At 36.5% G+C, this 22113-nt stretch overlaps 3 protein-coding genes across 5 annotated transcripts; 2 read left to right on the forward strand and 1 right to left on the reverse strand.

Moving 5' to 3' along the window:
- The first annotated feature begins 891 nt into the window (after positions 1 to 891).
- On the forward strand, positions 892 to 8649 carry slc5a8l (solute carrier family 5 member 8, like). The gene is made up of 15 exons (XM_059329604.1): positions 892 to 1245; positions 1636 to 1701; positions 1960 to 2011; positions 2346 to 2413; positions 2906 to 3060; positions 3718 to 3858; positions 3942 to 4071; positions 4184 to 4272; positions 5147 to 5259; positions 6422 to 6489; positions 6586 to 6672; positions 6760 to 6953; positions 7518 to 7627; positions 7754 to 7839; positions 7948 to 8649. Exons 1-15 carry the CDS (start codon positions 892 to 894, stop codon positions 8059 to 8061), a joined length of 1827 nt encoding a protein of 608 aa, XP_059185587.1. The 3' UTR covers positions 8062 to 8649.
- Positions 8650 to 9476: 827 nt separating this feature from the next.
- On the forward strand, positions 9477 to 10931 carry si:ch211-105j21.9 (sialomucin core protein 24-like). The gene is made up of 4 exons (XM_059329605.1): positions 9477 to 9552; positions 9907 to 10401; positions 10493 to 10645; positions 10732 to 10931. The coding sequence occupies exons 2-4, from the start codon at positions 9918 to 9920 to the stop codon at positions 10857 to 10859; spliced, it is 765 nt and encodes a 254-aa protein (XP_059185588.1). The 5' UTR covers positions 9477 to 9552; positions 9907 to 9917; the 3' UTR covers positions 10860 to 10931.
- Positions 10932 to 11049: 118 nt separating this feature from the next.
- On the reverse strand, positions 11050 to 21465 carry sycp1 (synaptonemal complex protein 1). 3 transcript variants are annotated; one of them, XM_059329603.1, is made up of 32 exons: positions 21262 to 21465; positions 19708 to 19834; positions 19415 to 19499; positions 19276 to 19319; positions 18997 to 19161; positions 18742 to 18809; positions 18541 to 18614; positions 18367 to 18425; positions 18201 to 18267; positions 17937 to 18010; positions 17753 to 17861; positions 17416 to 17510; positions 17141 to 17325; positions 16983 to 17050; positions 16849 to 16910; positions 16613 to 16729; positions 15338 to 15441; positions 15143 to 15249; positions 14934 to 15003; positions 14770 to 14851; positions 14590 to 14652; positions 14310 to 14372; positions 14094 to 14210; positions 13901 to 14011; positions 13691 to 13783; positions 13521 to 13595; positions 13329 to 13415; positions 13085 to 13237; positions 12118 to 12189; positions 11927 to 12034; positions 11730 to 11795; positions 11050 to 11616 (listed from the first exon to the last, which is right to left on the reverse strand). In XM_059329603.1, exons 2-32 carry the CDS (start codon positions 19831 to 19833, stop codon positions 11482 to 11484), a joined length of 2904 nt encoding a protein of 967 aa, XP_059185586.1. In that variant the 5' UTR covers position 19834; positions 21262 to 21465; the 3' UTR covers positions 11050 to 11481. The 3 variants fall into 3 exon arrangements, with proteins under 3 accessions (XP_059185586.1, XP_059185584.1, XP_059185585.1); XM_059329601.1 differs by having other exon boundaries at positions 14934 to 15004; positions 15132 to 15249; XM_059329602.1 differs by lacking the exon at positions 21262 to 21465 and adding an exon at positions 21085 to 21235 and having other exon boundaries at positions 14934 to 15004; positions 15132 to 15249.
- Between the last annotated feature and the right edge of the window lie 648 nt (positions 21466 to 22113).

Raw genomic sequence — 22113 nt, forward strand, 5'->3', positions numbered from 1 at the left:
ACATTAACAGTAAGTGACATTTTTTCATTTACTTTCTTGACTTGAATTAAATGAAGCATAAAATCTCTAATTATAACACTAATAATACAAGTAATAACATGTTATATCCATTGTACTGACATAAAGGTCCCTGATCACAGCTTACCCGTACTTTTTTATGATATCTGCTATATTCATTCATTTTTTACCGTAGTTGACACATTTTTAACCTCTGTATATTTTTGTCTTTAAGTAACAATCAAGCATATAGCTGAGCCAAGTAAAGTAATGGTGATAACATAGTCCAGCTAAAGAGTTTTAACCTGCCCTGCCTCCTGAAACACTTCATATAAGCAATAACTACTGACTAACCTGAGTTGTATAATAACTCCTCCTGAAAGTGTCATTATGTCACTTCATCTAGTAAGGGGAGGAAACATCTTGACAAAAGAAAGACTCTTGCCATCAGGATATAAACTACAGGATCAAAACCTTTACAATCACTGAATTTATGGCTGACCTCAGCACTGCTTGTCCTTGATGGATTATTAACTCAAGTGAGCTAATCTTTATAGTCTGCCGACAGCATCAGGGTGGAACAGTCTCCTGTCTATTACAATAGTCTGTCGGAGCGATTCTGATGGTTGGTAGGTGGATCGGCAAAGTCAGGATCAACAAAGGACTAAAACCTTGACCTCCTGGATTTTCCTATTTTGTAATATTGTTATACACCAACAATATTTTTCTATATAATGTTGGTGTATGTACAATTGGATTTTAGGATAAATTAGAGGGGAGAACATTAAACATTTGCAAGACTGCATAATACAAAATCCTTCAAAGTCCTAGTATACTTAACAACTGTTAAGAGATACGTGTTAGTGAAAGGAAGCTCCTTCTGCCGAGCTAACTATGGTTGGTACAGGTGGTCCAGTGGCCAGTTTCTCTGTGTGGGATTATGTGGTGTTTGCTGGAACAATTGTGGGGGCAGCTGGCGTTGGCCTTTTTACGGCCATCCGAAGCCGTAAGGAGACTAGCAGTGCTGAGTTTCTGCTAGGAGGACGGCAAATGACAGCTGTGCCAGTTGCCATGTCGCTCACTGCCAGCTTCATGTCTGGCATCACAGTCATTGGCACACCTGCTGAGGCCTACCGTTTTGGAGCTGCCTTCTGGCTCTTCGGGTTCTCCTACGCCATCATGTCTGCCATCACTGCTGAGATCTTTGTCCCGCTTTTCTACAGACTGGGCATCACCAGCGCCTACGAGGTACGGAAATGTCAGACTCTAAATGACTTAAGAAGTAAAAAGACTGACTGATAGGTAAAGCAACAAATAACTTAAAATGTAGAGATAAATAAAGGAAGGATGCTTCATTGATTTGCTTCAAAAGTTAATGTGGCTAATGATTTATCCACTATAGTAAACAACACAGCTGGTTCACACTTTGATCACGTGTGAACGGCAATTACAGGTTGTACAGAGTCCAACGGCTATAAAAGTATTTCCTCCAAAAGATGGGCGGACATTGGTGTGTCAAACAGAGAAACAAAGACCTTGAGTATTTAGTAAAGGTGGATGTATAAACTAAACCACTGTGTGTGTGAACAAAACCACTTTAATGAAGTCTGACTGTCTAGATTTTCCTTTTAATTCTAGTACCTGGAGCTGCGCTTCAGCCGGCCCATTCGGATAATTGGAACATCAATGTACATTGTACAGACGGTAACTACAGCATGTTTTTATTTTGAAAAAGAGGAATATTCAATGACTTTTTGTATTTCGATAATTAAAAACAAAAGACATGAGGGATGGAACAAGCATTCATAATTAACATTGTAAATGCAACATGTTAAAAAGCACCTGTCTTTTCCCTTTTTGTATTTATGTAAAATTGATTCTTGAAAACAGCTCCTAGATTAATATGAATCACATGCTTGTTGTGTTTCCATCTAATCAACTAATGGTGCCATCTTTTCTCAGGCCTTGTACACTGGTATGGTCATCTATGCTCCAGCTCTCGCACTTAATCAAAGTAAGTCCATACACGGGCTGTTCTTGCAGCAATTATGAACAAAAAGTACTAGAAGTATAATTTCTAGAGGTTCCTGTCATTGTTGATTTGTCCTGATAACAATGTTTTTATTGGATACTAAAGATGGAATTATTAAGCCATCTTTCTCCTGTATTTATCTTAAACACAGGTCAAACTTAAGACAAAACAGTTCTTTGTTTTTGGTACATACAGTATAAAAGGAACATTTATCAGAGCTTGGCTTGAAATTACATAATATGTCACATGTTGTTTTATCTCAACAGGTTTATTTAAAAATATGAATCATAATGGAGAATTTTTTTTGATAACACAGTTACAGGACTTAATCTGTGGGGAGTGCTGGTGGCTACTGGAGCAGTGTGCATCGTCTACTGCACTTTGGTTAGTATTGAGGATCAAATTCATAATCTGTATATCAAAGATAATACAAGAGGTCTAAAATGTATACAAAGTGAAATTTCCAAGTCCAAGTATGCACAACCCCATTTACAAAAAAATTGTGATGCTGTGTAAAACGTAAATAAAAACAGAATGTATTGCATTCAGAATTTACAGTGTATACTTACAAACAATCTGCAATCTGTACATTTTTCATCGTTTTAATTACATTATAGAAAACATCGTTACTTTTTTGGAATCAGGGCTGTATGATTGTATGAATGAGTGTGTATTTCAATCTGTTAAAACTAAAAGCAATCTGGTTCATTTTTGTTTGTGGTTAATAAAACTGTCTGATCTGCGTGTGAAAGTAATTCCCTGCATGGTAATGTATAATTTTAACATCACAGCGAGCCTCATCTAGCACTAAAGTAGAAAGACTTTACAAATGCGCCTGGCAATAATAAGTTAACTGTAACATGGATTTTGTTTCAGGGTGGTCTGAAAGCAGTAATATGGACCGACGTGCTGCAGATGGTGATCATGCTGGTAGGTTTTGTGGCTGTTATAGCTCGAGGAGCTGTACTGCAGGGAGGCCTGACGAAGATTTGGGAAGATGCCGGCAAAGGAGGCCGACTAGAGGCGTTTGAGTAAGTACTCAAGCAGAGCCAAATAGTGTTTGTCAGTTTGTTTTTTTAGCTACAAAGATACCAGATGGGAGGGACTTCCTGAATCAGTTTACAGCCATAAAAAAATGATTGTTTCCTGTGACTCTTAACCCTTAATAGGGCACTCATTGAAATACTTGCAAATTCCAACTTTAAACCCTAGAGAATATTGGAGGATATTACATACTGCCAGAATGTGTAAAAAAAAAAACATACGGACCCGGGGGAGTGGGATAATATTTTGAGAATAAATTAACGAGAAAATTTTAGATTTATGAGATTTAAAGTGGTGAATCTGCGAGAAAAAAAGCTTTTTTTCCCACTTTTTCTTGTAAATCTATTAGTTTTTTCCACGCAGATTTGCCACTTTAAATCTCTTAAATCTGCCACTTTAATCTAGTAAATTTACAACTTTTTTCTCGAAATATTTTTATGTTTTATTTTGGATATCCACTGAAGTTACCAAATACGGTTCTTCGGCCGATAAAGGGTTAATTGCTATAGTATACATGATTCACTGGAGGTTCACTGGAAACTGAACATCAATTCTTCGTATTGCCGTCAAGTGTTATCTCACCTGATTAAACGTTTGCATCCCCAAGCATTCAACACTTTGACGTTGCTGATTTTTTATCACAGTTTTGACCCAGATCCTCTGAAGCGTCATACTTTCTGGAGTATCGTTATCGGCGGCAGCATCATGTGGACGTCTATCTACGCAATCAACCAGTCCCAGGTGCAACGCTACATCTCCTGCAAAACACTGCGACAAGCCAAGATGTGAGCATTCAAGCAATGCAAACAGTATATTATTATCTGTGAGCCATGGTTCATGCACTGACAAGTCTTCTTTTATTGTTTAGGTCTCTGTATGTAAACATGGTTGGCTTGTGGGTAACTGTGAGTCTGGCTGTGTTTTCTGGCCTCACCATGTACTCCATTTACAAGAACTGTGACCCACTTAAAAACGGTGATATAAACAACCCTGACCAGGTAACTGCAGCTGCTCTGGTCTCTTGCCTCATCATCATATGGACGTTATGCTGTTTGTTGTGTAACACAGTATTAACAATAATAGTACAATTTGTTTATATTTGCTATCCAGCTGCTGCCCTACCTTGTGATGGATATTCTGGCAATCTACCCTGGAATCCCTGGTTTGTTCGTGGCTGCTGCATACAGTGGCACCCTTAGGTGAGACCTAAGACAAACAAGGAATTATAAAAAAAGAGTTGTTAAAGAAATTATCTTGTAGATAAGGGACAATGATAAGGAAGGAATGAGCTGGTTATACCTGGGTTGAGTTGCTTCCTGATGATAATCAACCTCATTGTTCCATGGACAATCGAGCAAGTTATTTCAACAAGTCCTCCAATCCATACAACCACATAGGTGGATTGTTCTTACCCTCTAATAAGACCCACACACATTTTTTTTCTATATCAACATTACCACTGGTGGCAGGATATCAACATGTCCTTACACCTAAGGCTATTGTTCAAAGTTTTAAACACATAGTCAACATTGTGAAACAGTCACAGTTTGGTTAGGTTTAAGCAACAAAACTACCTGGTTATGCTTTGGAAAGATTGTGGTTTTGGTTAAATTCAGTACATTTGTGATGTTACTTCACTTCTGTATGTAAGTACATGAACAGAATTGTGCACATATTGTATTTATGTTATATACTTAAAATAACTCAACACTGAATTTTAGCCTCAAAACGTACATGAACAGCCCTCTCCTAGGTCAAAGCCCTGTGTTTGTTTGACCGAGCCAATACATTGCCAGCCATCCTAAACAGACTTTCTGTGTCTTTGTTCTTCATCACCTGAACAACTAGAAGTCGAAGCCAAACAATAAATGTAAATATGGGTCATAATTAGCTGCTTGTACAAATGGTGTTGTTTTTGGGGGGAGTATTCTCTTACATCTGTCATATTATACATAATTCAAGAAACAGCCATCTGCATGCTACCTTGACTAATGTAATCTAATCTGCCATTTAAATTCATCAGTCTTCCTGTTCTGTTCAGTGACTAAGAGATTCCTGTTACATATCTTTCAGCACGGTTTCTTCCAGCATTAATGCCCTTGTTGCTGTTACTGTGGAAGACTTTATTTTTCCAGTGTGCAAAAACCTCACAGAGAGACAAGTGTCCTGGATGAACATGGGCCTGAGTAAGTTGAGTAAAAAACACCTTCACAAAATGATCCGACACCAGAAAAGCGTAAAGGTAGATTCTGATCGTAAATACTTCACTAATCATCATACAGTATGACTCCCTAAAAGTCACAAGATACCAGTAGACACCAAGATAACCGCTATCTTGTTATTCTTTACAGATAATGTGATTCACAGTGTTTCCGGCTCTGCTGTAGTGAAGTTACGACACAATCAGAAATATGTTAACAATAGATCGCCGGGTATTTGTTTATTTATCAAGAAAATTTAATCATTATTATATTAAGAGGTTCTACAAGCAGACTTACAGGGAACGATGAACAAACAGCGATTACTGCTACAATAATCTACAGCGTTTGATCAGATAGATTTTCTGTGAGAAAAACAAACACACCTGCACCGGCAAGAACTAGGAACACATTGGTTCTTTGTATTCATTTTCGGAGGGTGTGGCTTCGTTCTGAGCAAACAAGATCACAATGTTCTTGTTCATCAAAGTCTTGTGGTTATTAGAGATGTCACTTTGTAAAGACTCAAAGAATACACCTTAATATCTTTTTCACAACCACCTGTGCATGTATGATGACCTAAATAAGGGGAAGAAAACGATGCATGAATTAATCAATCAAAAATGACTAAAGCCTAAGTCACAAATAAAAAGGTTGATCCGTCTCCTGCACGCACAATGCACTGTCGCAACTATCCTACAGTGACAGGCAAGAGAAAATATCCCAGATTTTTACAAGACCTTAAAAAAAACCTGAATTCAAAGACTTGAGCTCCAAAGGCATAATTTTCCTACTAAAAGTCAGACCTAGGTTATATCTATCAATATATATATATATATATATATATATATAATGAGAACATTTAAATATATATAAAAACTGAAGAAAAAGTTTGGCTATCCGGACATAGAACAAAAAAACATTTATATCCTTTCTTTCATTTTTTTGGCATTTTGTTGCTTTATTGATAGTGAGAGATAGAAAGGGGGTGATAGAGGGGAAGACATGCGGCAAAGGGAGCTCAGGCCGGATTTGAACCCGGCTCCGCCGCAGCACACGGCATACATGGTTAGCGCTCTACCGGTGTGAGCCACCGGGACGCCCCTTTCTTTCATTTTTAATACTGTTTGTACTGTTCTACATCTCTCAGGTGTATTCTTTGGTGCTCTGTGTATTGGGATGGCTGGAGTTGCTTCAGTGATGGGAAGCATTTTGCAGGTAAACTCACACTACTGTAGCTATTTTTTGCTCTACTGCACCACCAAGTGCTGAATAATAAGAACTACAAGCCTCCTAACAATTTTCTGATTTCAGGCAGCTCTATCTATATTTGGCATGATCAGCGGGCCTCTTCTTGGTCTTTACCTTTTAGGCATGCTATTCCGCACAACAAATTCAATAGTGAGTATTTTCTTCTTACTGGAACATTCACTTGAACAACTGCACCCTCTGACAAAAAACCCATATAAAAACATATTTACTTTGCAGGGAGGACTTGTTGGAATGATTATTGGTTTGGTGTTGACTCTGTGGGTGGGGATTGGAGGCCAGATTTACCCACCAACAGCTGAAAAGACAAATCCACTTGAAGTCAGCACTGCAGGCTGCAACAGCACAATGGGACAAAACTACACAACGATAGCTCCGTGGACCAGTCCAGTGACTCTGACCCCGCAGCCTGAGTGAGTTACAGAAAGCAAGGGTCCATTTTGTGTCACTCAAGCACATGCTGTGATCGCAGTAAATAGGAATACTGAGCATGTTGCAAATGAGTACAAAGTACAAAAATGATTAAGGCCTTATAGGGAAAGCAAAACATTCTCAGAATAGATTGAGCTGACATCAAAGTAAGACTGCTCACAGATGGGAATGCTTCCTTATGAATGCTATATCACTATATCCATAAACTTAACGATTATGGATGTTATTAATTATGCTGCACATGAAAATCCAAATTCATAGAGAGAAGAAAATACTTAACAATTTTTAGATCCAGTTTCTCAAATGTGGTGATGTGCTACTTTTCCCCATTTTATATCTTATAAACTGTATATAAAGTGAATATATTTTGGTTTTGAAGTGTTTGTTGGACAAAACAAAATGATATAGAATTCGATCTGCAGATAAATTGATAACCACAATGACTGTTAGTTGCTACCTTACTTCATACAGCGGCGATCATGTTGGTGTAACAAGTGTAGAGTATCTGGAGGATGATGACTAAAGTAATTTCCTTTGTGTGTCAGTGTGAGGCCGCCTCTGGCAGACTCCTGGTACTCTCTTTCCTACCTCTACTTCTGTCTTTTGGGTTCACTGACTACAATAGTGTCTGGCCTTCTGGTGAGCATGATCACAGGTGAGACATTATTTTCTAACCAAACTTCCATTGCAGAGAAAAATCAACTCTTGTATGGTTTAAATATTTAATATAATCATAATCTTCCAGGAAACATAATTGGAATGTGTATCTTTTCCCTTTAAGGTGGATGCAAGCAAGAAAAAATGAACCCAGATCTGTTTGTAAAGAAGAGTGACTTGATCTGCTTCAGCTGGTGTAGCAAGTCAGAGGTAGGAGACTGATCCTTTTGTTAGATAACCGGTAACAAAGCAAGGATATTTTACATATTGATAGATTTTGTCATATGTTAATAATAGTTTGTTCTCCACCCAATACAGGCATCAGATGTCACAGAAAAGGATGCAGCAGACTTCTATATGGGAGCTGATAACACAGCATTCAAAAACTTTGACATGATGAGTAAAGATGATGAAAAAGCGACCAAACTGTAACAATGCCATATCCATACATTTTGACAAGTCCCTGTAAAAACACACACTTAACAGACTCAAATAAATGATCCCTCTCAATCATCAGTCATGGTCCACGAGAAGTATGGCAGTTTCCGTATCTGCAAAGATCCTGCCCTCTGCATGTATTATCTCCTTTCTTTTCATTTTGCTGTATTTGGGACGTTTCTGAAAGTGCCCTCTCTGACACGATAATGGATGTTATCTGAGTCAAAGGCTCAGGGAGGTCTGCTAAATTCTCCTGTCTGGACACAAATACTATGTCTATGCCTAGACTGAATATTCCTGCACTTGGCTGATTAGATGTCCCTGAGACAGGCAAGAGTTGCCAACTTTGGATGTTGTGTTTACAAACCACCAAACCATTTAGATTTTTCATTAAGAAAGAACTTGACAACTAGTGATGAAGCTTGGTAAAAACTTAAACTGAACTTTAAGTGGATTTATATCGAACTCCAACGCTTGCCTAATTATGTCACTACTGTACTAATGTGCTTAAATAGTAAAAAAAACAAAAACCCCAAAAAACAAGAAACAAACATTTGAAACATTAAGTGATTCATTTAATTAAACCAGGACATTTAACATATTACACTATGCATCAGATCAATAAGGAAAAGGCTTTTTAAAGGACACAAGGTTGCCACATATTTGGCTGCAGTATGAGCTGCACCCATTCTGTGTTTAGCAGCGATGTGGCAACTTTATTTTTACTGCCATTTGTTCATTATTTTGCCTGATAGCGACTGCTAGCTGCATGTTCTCCACCTGAACACTGTGCTTCATTTCATGCTGACACAGACAGGCACACTATAAAACTGTTTTATATTAAATAATATAAAAATAATACAATATTTATAATAATAATATTACTTTAAGTATGATGTCAATACTGTATTTAATAAACAACATTCATTTGAGTATTTGTTTAGTGCCTGGCTATTTTAGATTTAAATTGTGCACTCTTCATGAACTACCTGTATAAATTAGTCACATATTCTATTTGTTAATAAACATTTTGTACAAAGTTCAACTGTGTTCACTGAAAACACACATACACAAGCACACAAAGTCAGCAAAGAGAACTGCAATGAGTGTATGACCTTCGTATGTATCCGAAACGAAATGGGGCAGTGATGCCAGGAAAAATAAATTTACAGTGCAGTTAATGCTTCCACAAAGCAGTTTATCTCCTACTCCTGGCTGTAAAATTTATATGAACTAAGCAAGAAGGGAGAGACATAATGAGAGACAGACTGAGCTTTGGTCGAGGCAATAACTGTGTCCTTTGTCTCCTTGGCAACACACAATGAGGAAGTTCACACAGAACTGACCTGCCCACTTTCACCTGCTACTATGCCAGAAATCTACACTAGCTGTTCCAGGTTTATCGGAAGTGGAGAGTCAGCAGTCACAAACTTGCTGCCAGGGAACTGAATTGGGTAAATGCCTCAGTGATTCAAACTAAAAAAGGTGAGTCAGATTGATCATTTACTTCTTAAACTTAAGGTTTGGACTTAGTCGAACTTTACCAAGAGGAAGATTAGAACTGTTTCTCTCTGCATTACTAGAAAAGATCAGTGTTGGTAGGCAATTGTGTTTTTTCTTAGTGCGTACAGTCATGTTAAGTCGAAGAAGTCTTTTCCTGCAGCTGATCTGTTAACATAATACGTATGACCTACTTATAAAAGGTCATACAACATGTAGGTAAGGTACTGCTTTCACTGTACACACTTTAGGCCTAAACTCAATATTACTAAGATGGGGGAAGCATAGATTTCATAGTGTTCACTTTAAGTGTCTTTTAGCTTGTGTTTTGTTTTCCAGTACAGGACTTAATGGCCATGGACACCAGCTTTGCAACCCTAGCTTGTTGCCTTCTGGCTATTTCTTATGCTGTGGCACAAACAGAAAAGGATCATTTGACCATCCCATCCACAATAACAACCCCTGGCTTAAACCAGACACACACAAGTACAACTTCTTCTGACTTTACTGCTACCCCAAACCAGACTGAGAGCACAACTCCATTTACCAGTACGACCCAGAACAATGAAACATTCACCACAACTACAGTAGCTACAACTGAGAGCACAAGTCAGCTACAGACTTCTCAGTCAACAACAATTATGACTCCTCTAACAAATAGCACATCACTGACGACCAAAACTGCTAGCACTCCAACATTTACTGCAATGACAACGTCAACAAGGCAGACCACAGTAGGTCCCAGAAGTACACCTCATACTACAGTGATTTCAACTGCAAATTCATCTCACACTGTCAATACAACCTCAGATTCAATGTATGGAACCACACAAGGTAAGATTCAGGCTTTAGTTTTTATTAATGATTGAACTGTAAGTTGATATTTAACTCATGTTAATGACTAATCTTTTTTTCCTGTTACTAGGTTTGCGACTAAACACTTCAGACAAGAACATGACTATTCTCTTCAGCGTTGTACTTGGAGTGTTTGCTCTGGCATTGGTTGTGTTCATGTTTCACAGATGGCAACATAAAATCCAATACTTTCATCAACCTCTAAACAACACTGACGACACCGGTAAGGCCTGCCCCTTCATCATGCAATCAATAGATACTGTTTCGTCTGTTATTAGCAGGTGAAAATACATGTTTAATTTTCAGCAGATGCATTTGTGGCAGACGAAGACACACTCGTAATTTCTGGAGGACTTTACGATGGCCATCCAATATACGACAATGTGCCACCAGCCCCAGCAGACCAGTCTCAATTCCGTCTCCAGTTCCTTCATTAAAGAGAGAGTGTTTCTACAGTTTGAGATGTCACCATTGGTGCTTGACAGGATGGACAAAACCAACATCCACTAATAACTACAAATTCAAGACTGAAATTTCATCACAGTGAAACTTAAAATAAATCATGAGAAGATGCTGGCAGAGAGCCAGGGAACATTACGATGGGCAGAACAGTCAAACAAGGACAAATGCTGATCAACATCACTTTTACTTATATCACTGTCAATACTAAGATACATAAATATATTAAATATATAATAAGACAGCATTACACAATTACCACAGTATTTCCAACACCCCACAATATAAACCTATGCAGAACAAATTATATTTCATGTTAACACTAGTAAAGATAAATTACTCAATACATCAGTGCAACAAACAGAATACAAAGGAACTTAAGTGTACAGGGTGACTCTCCAGTAACGTAAACTATATCTCCAAAACCCCAAAATACTATATATGAACAACTAAACTATTTTGTTGTTAACAATACTGTAACTGATCAATAATCCTAACATTGCTATACTATATATGTATGTTAACAAAGTTGGAATAAGAACGTCTGAACATGTCAAAAATTGTTACGACTATTGTTAATCTGATCTGTAACAGCACTATTTATGCAAAGATCTTCTCATTGGCCGTCTTCTTTTTTTTATCACTGCCAGTAACAGCTGTCCAACCTGCATCTCTGATCCTTTTCATTGCAGCTAACTTCAAGGAGTTCCCGGGTGATTTATGAGTGACAGTGCTCTGGATTTGAAAAAATGTTGATCCAATTAAAAAAAAAACCCACAGAAATTACATGGGATTTTTTCTTCTTCTTTGTCCATGAATACAATGCATGTATATAATTTTCATGTTACCTTTTGGGGGATGTTGAGTTTGGAGTGTGAAGTGGAATTACTTGGTGCTAGTGTACTTGCAAAGGTCTGCCAAGAAGAGAAAAAGAAGGCAAAATCAGCTCTTCTGGATATACTGCCGTATGATCAAATATAATTCACATAACCAATTATACCTTACTCTTCAGAGGAAAAAAACATCCAATAAAAATACAACTCACCAAAAGATCATTTTGGTCAGAGCTATCAGACCTGGGGTCAAGATCTATGGTGCTCTTCCCCCAGCGTGCTGTCTTTTCACCAGAAGGAGGTGTTCTTATTCTGTAAGACTGTAAAAGAATTCAAAGAGTAAATGTCAGCAAGAGTCATTATTTTTATTCATGTTGGAAAATGTCAGAATACTGAATATTACTTTGATCTTTGATGTTCCACCAATCCTGTTTGTGACACTTTTGGGGGTTTTCAGGTCTTCATTGAGAATTTCCTATATTGCAAAGTCAAAGTCAGTTAATATGAATGCTACAATAATAGAGAGATTCACAAAGACACAACTGCTGTTATACTGGTCTCTGTCAATATAGCCAGTAAACATTTACTTTATGAACAGATTACACAATGCTTTTTTGACCTTGTTCTTTGGAGTTGTTTCATGTGATGTTCTGATGGATTCAGTGTCAGATTCAGACATTAAATATTATCATAGTATAAAATAGTAAATTTATCTCTTGGCCACAGAATATCATTCAGTAATAGACTGCAGCGACTCATTCACACTGCATTCAGTCTCTGTGGACATGTGATGTCAACTGATTGAGCCAACTAATGCACAGGCTTTAGTGCATGTATATGCTGTAGCAAACACAACATTAACACAATAGAACTCAGTTAAAGAAAATATACAGGCATTCATGTAGGTTCTTGTTGTGAGTGGACGTTACATTTTGTGTGCTGCAGAAAACGCTTACGTACATGTGCACCATCACACCTAACCTAGAATTTATATGAAGAAAGATCATTGTGCTTTCACCACTTTTCCACCAGGGGGCATTTTACTTTTTAAAATGTATTTCACCTGTCATGCATTCAGATGTTTCTGCTTAGTTTTAAGATGAAATTGACTGGAAAGTCCTTATTGCTCTAAACAAAACAATGTACAGCACTCTATGGTTTTATAGTACTGACCAAACAGCTGTTCTAGCAGCTACTGAAATTTCTATTTATTTATTATAGAATTGTATTCAAATATATTTCAAATTATATACATGGATAGTCACAGAGATAAAGATGGTATGATTTCCAAGCCACCTCAAGAATTCTGAATATGCCTGAGATAAGATCATTTTCTTAATCTGTCAAAAAAATATTTTGATTAAACTCACACTTTTCTTTCTTTTCTTAACTGCTGTATTTCCATCATCTTTGCTGTAGCCAGGAGTTTTCTTGACCAAGGAAAAGTCAAACATGTGCCTGTTGGACAAGCTGTCTTTTGGGGTCCGTAAATATCTCTCTTGTTTGGACTTAGAGACAGGTGACTAGAATTTTTAGAGGAAATTCATGGTTAAGTACATGTGATGATAAACCACATCATCAGCCACAGCCTATTTATTGAGACATGTTTTTTACCTGTTTGTTCCTTGCTTCTGGCAGCTGAGTCATTTTCATTGATGACATTTCTTTCTTCAAGTCAGTCAGCTCCCTCTCCACCTTTTCCTAAAAGCAATGAAGCGTTACTTAAAGATAAACTGTCTCTCAAAAGGTAAAGTCGTTTCAGTAAAAACCCTAAAATAAAATGTAACGAATGTAACTAGGGCAAACCTTTTCTGTTATTTCTGTCTTCAGCTGCTTTTTCAGCTGATCATTATCTGTCTTGTGCGTCGCAAGATCCAACTCCTGGTTTTGAGAAATTAATTTCGGATATAACTGAATCATTATGTAATAACATGTGATCTTGTGTTTACAAACATTGATATTTATCTGCATCTTACCAGTGATTTCATTTGGGAAACCGCCTCCATCTCTTTCTTCTTGTTCTCATCAAGCTCAGCATCCTTTTCTTCTACCATCCGGTCATACTGGCTCTATCAACAACAAGACAAGTTCCTTCCAGTGTTTAATTTGTTTGGAATTCAAACAGTTTTACCATTAACGATTATTTTCAAACAGCAATTTAATTTCAAACTTTATAATGACCGTACCTTATGCTTTTCCATCAGTGCAACCATATCTGCTATCTTGTGTTGACACTTGAGCTCTGTGTCTTTTTTGCTCGTGACAGCCTCTGCAGCTGTTAATCTGAGCTTTTGTACCTGTAAAACAAGGTATTTATTTATTTATTCTAATTATTATGAGAGGTTAAAATTCTGGCAAATAACATATTATATAAGTAACCTCATTCTCAAGCTCTGCTGCAAAAGTTGATTTGGACTCAAGATCCTTAAGCAATTTTTGCTGCTCCTCTTCATTCAGTCTTTTAAGGTTCTTGGACTCCTTGTGAAGACTGCTGATCTAAAGAAAAACATGACCATCATACGGGGTTATATTTTATAGTTTAAAGGTTTGATATCAATATTAAGAACTATAACCATAATTGACACATCCACATACCACATCTTCAAGCTGACTGGATTTCAAATTCTTCTTTTCTATTTGTTTCTTCAACATTCTATTCTGAAAATAGAAAATTGAATGATTAACAATGCCGTTCAATGCCACATGTACAGTGAATCTTCAGTTTCATAGTCTTCACAAACCTCCTTCGGGCATTGCTCCTGGGCTTTAAGTTTAATTTCAAATTTTCTTCTGACATTACACAGTTAAAAAACAAATCACTTTTTTCCAGATGACCAATCATAATAATATCACTTGACATGAGTTTTTCAATCACCTTTGTTTCCACAGATTTGATCTGTTTTTCTTTTTCTGAAATACTTTCCAGCAGATGTTCACACTATACACAAAAATCACAAAGAAATCATCATTTAACACTTCATAACAAGCATCTTAAACAGGCATTTTATGAATCCTTGTGTTTCTGATTGATAATTGGATTAGTTTGCATACTTACATTTTCGTCAGTTTTCTTCTGCAGAGTCTCAGTTTCCAGATATTTCTCATGGGTTTTGGTTTTAACAGAGTTGACTTCCTCTCTATTTGATTAAAATATACAAATCTTAATCTTTAAAACTACACAATGCCAAACCTCTTATGGTCTATGAAGTGCAAACTTACCGTAAACATTGGTTTTCTTCTTCCAGTCTTTGAATGTCTCTTGTGAGCTTCACAGCCTTATTCTCACTCACCTGACCAGGAAAAACAGCTTTCAGAATGTATTCATTCATATGATAGTAATAAAAAAACTAAAACTGACTCTTAATGCAAACAGCTTGTGTGCAAGTAAAATGAACTATCACATTAAATAATTCAGACCTTCATGCTTTCCTCAATAGCTTTCAAATGAGAAGATTCACTCTCAAACTGCTGTTGAATGGCTGTCTTCTCAGACTGCAGCTCATTAAAGTTGGATAATAGCTCTTTGTACTTGATTCTTATAAAATACACAAATTAAACATTAGACATTACAGTTTAATATTAATATGCTAATATTATGGAATTGGTGTCTATTAAGAACTTACTTATGCTGTGTGATGTCTTTCTTCAGTTGCTCCATCTGAAAGGTGTGTTCTTTATTTTGCTTTATTTCAATGCACAATTGGCCCTCCAGTTCCTGCACTTTGATCTGAGGGTGTATAAAGAAACACAAGTTATGGAAGATGTGTATTGTGTAGAATACAGCATATTATTATCACATTATTTTATTAGAAAAAGTTTCCACAAAAATATCCCCACAGTGCATAGGAAATGATGAGTGCAGCAAGATAATAAATCAACAAAAACAAAATCAAGTAAAAACCTCTGTTACTGCAGACTTCTCCTTTAAATCTTCTTGAGCCTTTTCAGCAGCTTCACAAGCAATCGTTAGCAGATTGTTAAAATAATTTGAATATTATACTTGTTGAAAATGAAATGTTACTGTCTTCCTCTCTTTTTCCTCGTTGTGATTTTTCTCCCAACAGTCATCACAGGTCACTATGCATGCGTAATTCACTAAACCTTGAGTGTAATAAATATCTCTATGCATTTATATTAAGTCAGACAATATGATTTTGATACAATGATTATGTTTGTGTGTTAATTTTGGTTTAGAAACTTTGTCTACATATATTTCATTGTCTGTTTAATATTTTTTAGACTTTTAGAATCTGTGAGACAGTTAAATTCCTTTGACTCTGTAGACATAATATCTTTGTGGGTTTTTTGTTGAATGTCCTGGAGAAGTCAGGATGGCCTTGTCCAGGGCAGCAAGATCGTATGCCCAGCTGGCATTGACGTGCCGTTGTATTAATTAAAACTGGCGAATCAGCGATCAAGAGGGCGGGACTTCCCGGAGGAAATCGACCAGCATGTTTTGTAAACAATTGTAAGGTTATTTTAATGGGTTCAGGGAGGGAGTCGTGGTTCAGACTTCACGAACTGAAACACGTCTGTTTGTATTCAGGGACATGAGTTAATTTTGAACCCGGAGATCTCTGTAAAGTGCACATTTTTTGATGTATTGTAATAAAACTTTTGTTAAACTGAGAAACTTGGACGTCTCCAGCTCTTCATTTCCCCATCAACGAATGCGCAGAAAAATGGTGAGGTTTTTTCTGTTGGTGACAGACTTTTTCTGTCGGTGACAGATTATCAATTTTCAAGGTTTCCTCATGCAATTTTTCTAACAAGATCTTTTTCAGAAAAAGCAATCTCTGCTTTGTTCTGTACATTAACAAAAAATGTTATGTTGGACTTACATTTTTCTGTTTTTGTATTATATTATGGAATTAAGATTAAGTATCTACATGTTTCACCTTCAATAGTTGGGCTTCTTCGGTTGTCTTTGAAAGCTCAGCTGTGAGTTCCTCCAGTCTGACTTCAGTGACGTCAATCCTTCCCTTCATGGACTCAACAGTTTGAGATTGTTTTACCTAAGAACAACAATAGTGTACTGTGAGTGTCTTCATGTTCTCTTATAAAGTGTTCAGACTACAACGAAAGGTTAAGTGACAAAGAATACACTTCTTGAAAAAATTAAAATACATCCTACCAGTTCATCTTCAAGGATTTTGATCTGCCCATCTTTCTTTGCACTCTGCTCCATACTCTCTCCTGTTGAGTAAAAAACTTGCTTGAAAGAGCAATCAAATAAAAATAATCACGAGGTTGCTCAATGAGGGTTACCTAAAAGTGTGTTTCTCATCTCAAGTTCCTTGTTGTTTTCTACGAGTTTATCCTCAAGTTCCTGGGCCCTTGAAAACGGGTCATAAGAGAAGAAATTAGAAGAAAAAAAAAAACGCATTTGGTGAGGAAAATACTGTAATTTCAGAAGCTAATCATACCTCTGTCTCCCTAAGGATAGTGACTCCTGTAGTTCTCGAGAGGTTATCTGAATCTCTTCCAATTTCTCTGCTTGTTGGTTTTTAACTCTGCTGAACTCCTGCAAGATTTGTTCTTTGTTTTTAACCATCTCTGCATATTCTTCTAGACTTTGTTCCAGTGTTGCAGCAATAGCTTCACGATTTTTCTGAGGGATAGAAAACATTCATATTCTAAGCAGATGATACACACCAGAGCCCAGGTGCACTGAAAAATACAACAATCTCAATATGCTCACCTCAGTTTCTGTACAGCGCTGCTCTGCAGTCTGCAGTTTTTGAAGAAGGGATTTTTGTTCGTTTTTTGAGCTTTTGAGGAGTTCATGTTGTTCATCTGTAAAGTTATTAAATATTTAATGACATCTTCTTTGTTAAACTTCTGTGGTGTTCCTTAAATTAACAAGTGTATTTATATGAACAAATGTTATCATTTTATAGTAAGCCTATTTTTCCAACTTGTAATTTTCATTTTCTGAATATTGTTCAATAAGAAATTGAAACTTAACTGAACATTCTTCTGGCAAATATTTATACAACTTGAAGTACCACATTTTAAAAATGTAATTATGATCTCACTTGTTGCCTCTTGAAGTTGTTTGCAATGCTTCTGGGTTTCATGGAGGTCAAGCAGGAGTTTTTGTAGTTCATTTTCCTTCTCCTTAATTTGCGTTTGAAGTGCTGCAACCTATGAATGTCAATAATTAAGCTGTTATTCAAAAGTTCCCAGAAACTGATCCAAAATGAGTTTTATTTTACAAACCTCTTTCCCTTTCATGTTATATTCTTGATGATATTTCTCTTTCAGATCTTCATATTGCAGCAAGGACTCTTTGACTGCAAAATGATAAAATTATTTATTTTACTTGCTGTTGGGACATTTCTCTTGCTCATTGATCTATCTATAACTCATCTTATGTCATTAAAACAGATTTTGTCCTTCAAGTTACTTCTGAGTGATTAAAATATCTTAAAGTGTGGGGTTACTTTAATAAAAAGGCTATAGTAATGGTGAAGACAAACAAACCTTTCTGCATCTCTTGTTGATCAGCTTCTGCTCGAATATGAAGGCTTTCATATGCTTCAATGAGTTTCTACAGAAAAAAGCTACATGTTAACTAACCATTAAACTAAATGTCCTACTATTTTAGGAAAAAATTCTTTATAATGATAAAGATTTTGATGCACTTTACCTGAATAGTCCCACTATTTCCCATTAATAGGTGATGTGTTTCCTCTCTTTCAGATTCAACTAGAAAATGTAAATAATTGTTATTATATATGCAGGAATGTGTCCCTATTTTCAAGACTTTTATAACATAGCCGATGACGACAGATATTGGGGCACAAAAATGTGAATTACTTACATAAATGCATTTTCTCAACTGTCCGCTCAAAAGTGTCTTTGAGTATATTACACAAGTTCCTTGTTGCATTGTTTCTGTATGTAAAATTTGGAATTTGATTATAGCAAATATTTTTATACAGACAAAACATTGATATTTCAAAGCTAGATCTACATGGTTATTCTAGTGTGTCTCAGAGCACTTTCTAAACAAAACCCATACTTGCTCTTCAAATCCTCATTTTCACTGATCTGTTCCTCCAGCTTTACACTGAGACTTTCATTTCCAAACTGTGAAGACAGAACAAACGCAATGCACACCACTATAGATAGTGAATGGTGTTAGGAGTAGGCACTTCAATAATCTTTGATGAAAAAGAACATGTTTTTAGAGAGAGAGAAACAGAGAGAGAGAGAGAGAGAGAGAGAGAGAGAGAGAGAAAGACAGATAAAGAAAACCTGTCACCGTGCCACACACCTGCAATTCTTGAATGGCTTTGCGCTGAGTTTCAATTGTTCTTTTGTTTTCTTGGAGTCTAGTTTCCTTTTGCACAGTTTCAGAGTCCACTTTGACCTTCCAACACTTAATTTTCTCAACTTCATCAAACAGCTTAGAATAAAGCTGTCCAGGATTGCAATTATTCTGGGAAATATTCACAATAATGGGAAGTAAATTGACATATCATTGAATAAACATGTTGCAAAGGCCAAATATATCCTATTCATGCTTCAGATTTTAGTACAATGAAAATGTTACCTCGCATTTTTCCATTGGCGGCACAACTTTCATTTTGGAAAAGTCTTCAGAGGACAGACAATGATCAATTTATCAAGAGGTTTATGATGCATGCCAACTTTTTGTTTTTATGTAGCCAGTGTTGTTTCATAGCAAATACCTTGTCTGGCTGATTGTGCTGGTGCAACCATGTTTCTATTGGGGAAAGACATGCTCTGCTCTTTTTCAAAACCTTTATTGTAGCCCTAGGGAAAAAATCAGTAATTACGCTTAGTCATCATGTCTTAGACAGCTGCCTAATCTTACAAGGTAACCTTAAACAATGCATACAAATTAATAAAATGAAAATAGAAAAAGTTGTGTCTGTGTCACAGTGGCGAGCTACTATTAAGAGTGTTTGGCCTTAATTTCATATATTCATATTTAGCAAGGTATATTGACTAATTAAATTACCTGCAATGTATTCACGAAATCACTGCAGTTCTCGAGGATTTCCTGAGGCCGAACAGTAGATACCTGTCCGGTATTCACCCTGGGAGGTACCAACAGTTTAAAGTTAAAGCCCCGGTCTCTCTCCATCCTGAAATGACCAAACAGTAAAATAACAGTCACACAGTTTACTGAGCTTCACGTTAAAGGCAAATTAAGACTGTCCGAATAGGGAGAATGTTTCTCGGAATAATGTATGAGATAATATCATTTAATTTCACCCAATAACCTGGGGTTATCTTAAACCATTTGTTTGGTTAACTAACTGAAACTAGTTATTGTTAACTTGACGTTACCATCAGTACTTCCTACAAAACCGTAAAAAATGTATATGTTATTAGGCAGGACATTTAACATTCCCAGGACTTTATTTTGGTGACAACGGCCGTGTTGTTAAATATCGTCACCCTGTTAAAATAATCGCCTGACAAAAAAATTCACCAAAAGTGTAACATATGACATTTATTGATCATTTCACTCAAAAAGGATGTAACAAAGGATGACTATTGGCATAGTAATAACACTGTGTGTAAATTATGTAACTTAAGAGAAATAAATGACTTAAGCAAGTGTTTGAACATGCCTTTTATTTTAAAGGTGTCTACATAAGAGTCACACAAGCCTGTCAGAAACATGACATGACAAGTATCATGCTCATTAATGTTACTTCAAAGTGTCATTAATGTTCATGACACATCCCATGTCATGTTTATGACACGCTCATGTCACTCTTATGTAGTCAACAATAAAACTAGCTCTTCTTTGCTGGGTTCTTATCTGATGCCTATTGTGGCAAATTGTCAAAGAAATGATGATCTTAAAGGGGTAAAATCACATGATCTGATCAACTGAGGATGTAGGCAATTTTACCATAGGTGGCCGGCGTCATGAGGAGATGATTTAGGCAAAAAAAAAAAAAAAAATTGACAAAAAACGTCTTAGGCGACTATTTTAGCAGTGTGAGGATATAGCTAAATCATTTAAAAGGACTTGGCAAAAACGTTAGTTGTACTAACTGGTAACGGCTTGAATCGACGATTTAACGTGCAAAAAATAAAACGGTTTTAATGCTTGGCTAACTTACTTAAGCTAACGTAAGTTAACTAAAATAGCTTACATTATCTAGTTAACCGGCGTCACCTGGGGTTAGCTAATATAATTTACCTTCAGTAATTCCTCTAGTAATTAACATCCTCAGGACGCTATTTTGGCGACAGCGGCCATGTAACGTTAATTCGCGTGCCCATCGTTGGTAATGTTAATTATAAAGCATTCACATCAACCTTGTAAAAACGTTAGCTAACTGGTAACCGTTTGAATCTGTTAACTAAGTTTACTTACCGAAGCCAAATTAGCTTGTCAACGTTGCTAGCAATTCAGTCTAGTTTACGTTATCAAGTTAACCGGCGTCACTGATTTACCTTCAGAAATTCCCAACAGTAACAAAATATTTATCAAGCAAAACATGTAACAATGTCAGGACGCTATTTTGGCGACAGAGGCCGTGTAGTTACTTACCCTTCGTTGGAAATGTTAACGCTAACTGAAAACTAACTGGTAAAAACGTTAGTTAACGGCTAACGGTTTAAACATGACGAGTGCGCGTGCAAGAATTGTTCTGATATGTGACGTGACATTAACGGTTAATTTCTAACTTTAACGGTGACCAGGGTGGCTACATCCATTATCGGACAGCGAGGAGCAAAACTATCGTCAGACTGTTAAAATATTCGCCATTTATTGTCAAAACTTTTTTTTTTTTTTTTTTTTTGCCTAAATCATCTCCCTTTGACGCCGGCCACCTATGGTAAAATCGCCTACATCCTCAGTTGATCAGATCATGTGATTTTACCCCTTTAAGATAATGGCCTATGTCAAGTGTCTGACTTAAGTGGATTTATTATGCCTAAGTCAATATATAAAATAAATAATGAATACAATGTGACTTAGGCAATTTTTTTGAACATGCCTTTGTGACTTAAGCAAAGTATGGTAACACTTTTTTTTCAAGGTATCTACCATAAGAGTGACATGGGCGTGTCATAAACATGACATGGGATGTGTCATGAACATTAATGACACTTTGAAGTAACATTAATGCTGCTCATGATACTTGTCATGTCATGTTTCTGACAGGCTTGTGTGACTCTTATGTAGACACCTTCAAAATAAAGTGTTACCATATCTTGCTTAAGTCACAAAGACATGTTCAAAAAATTGCTTAAGTCATGTTTTTCTCTTAAGTTACATAATTTACACAGTGTTATTACTATGCCAATAGCCATCCTTTGTTACATCCTTTTTGACTGAAATGATCAATAAATTTCATATGTTACACTTTTGGTGTGTTTGGTGTTTGGTGCAAAACTT

Source organism: Centropristis striata, chromosome 3, assembly GCF_030273125.1.
Source record: "Centropristis striata isolate RG_2023a ecotype Rhode Island chromosome 3, C.striata_1.0, whole genome shotgun sequence".
NCBI lineage: Eukaryota > Metazoa > Chordata > Actinopteri > Perciformes > Serranidae > Centropristis > Centropristis striata.

Bases quoted from the DNA above. Each gene is read 5' to 3' on its own strand.
- slc5a8l (XM_059329604.1), top strand. From the start codon at position 892: ATGGTTGGTACAGGTGGTCCAGTGGCCAGTTTCTCTGTGTGGGATTAT. The intron at 3,061-3,717 runs GTAAGTACTCAA...TTTTTATCACAG, and splicing joins GGCCGACTAGAGGCGTTTGA to TTTTGACCCAGATCCTCTGA. The intron at 3,859-3,941 runs GTGAGCATTCAA...TTTATTGTTTAG, and splicing joins ACACTGCGACAAGCCAAGAT to GTCTCTGTATGTAAACATGG.
- si:ch211-105j21.9 (XM_059329605.1), top strand. From the start codon at position 9,918: ATGGCCATGGACACCAGCTTTGCAACCCTAGCTTGTTGCCTTCTGGCT. The intron at 10,402-10,492 runs GTAAGATTCAGG...TCCTGTTACTAG, and splicing joins AATGTATGGAACCACACAAG to GTTTGCGACTAAACACTTCA. The intron at 10,646-10,731 runs GTAAGGCCTGCC...AATTTTCAGCAG, and splicing joins AAACAACACTGACGACACCG to ATGCATTTGTGGCAGACGAA.
- sycp1 (XM_059329601.1), bottom strand. From the start codon at position 19,833: ATGGAGAGAGACCGGGGCTTTAACTTTAAACTGTTGGTACCTCCCAGG. The intron at 18,268-18,366 runs GTAAAGTGCATC...TTTTTTCTGTAG, and splicing joins GAAATAGTGGGACTATTCAG to AAACTCATTGAAGCATATGA. The intron at 17,326-17,415 runs GTGAGCATATTG...TCTATCCCTCAG, and splicing joins AGCGCTGTACAGAAACTGAG to AAAAATCGTGAAGCTATTGC.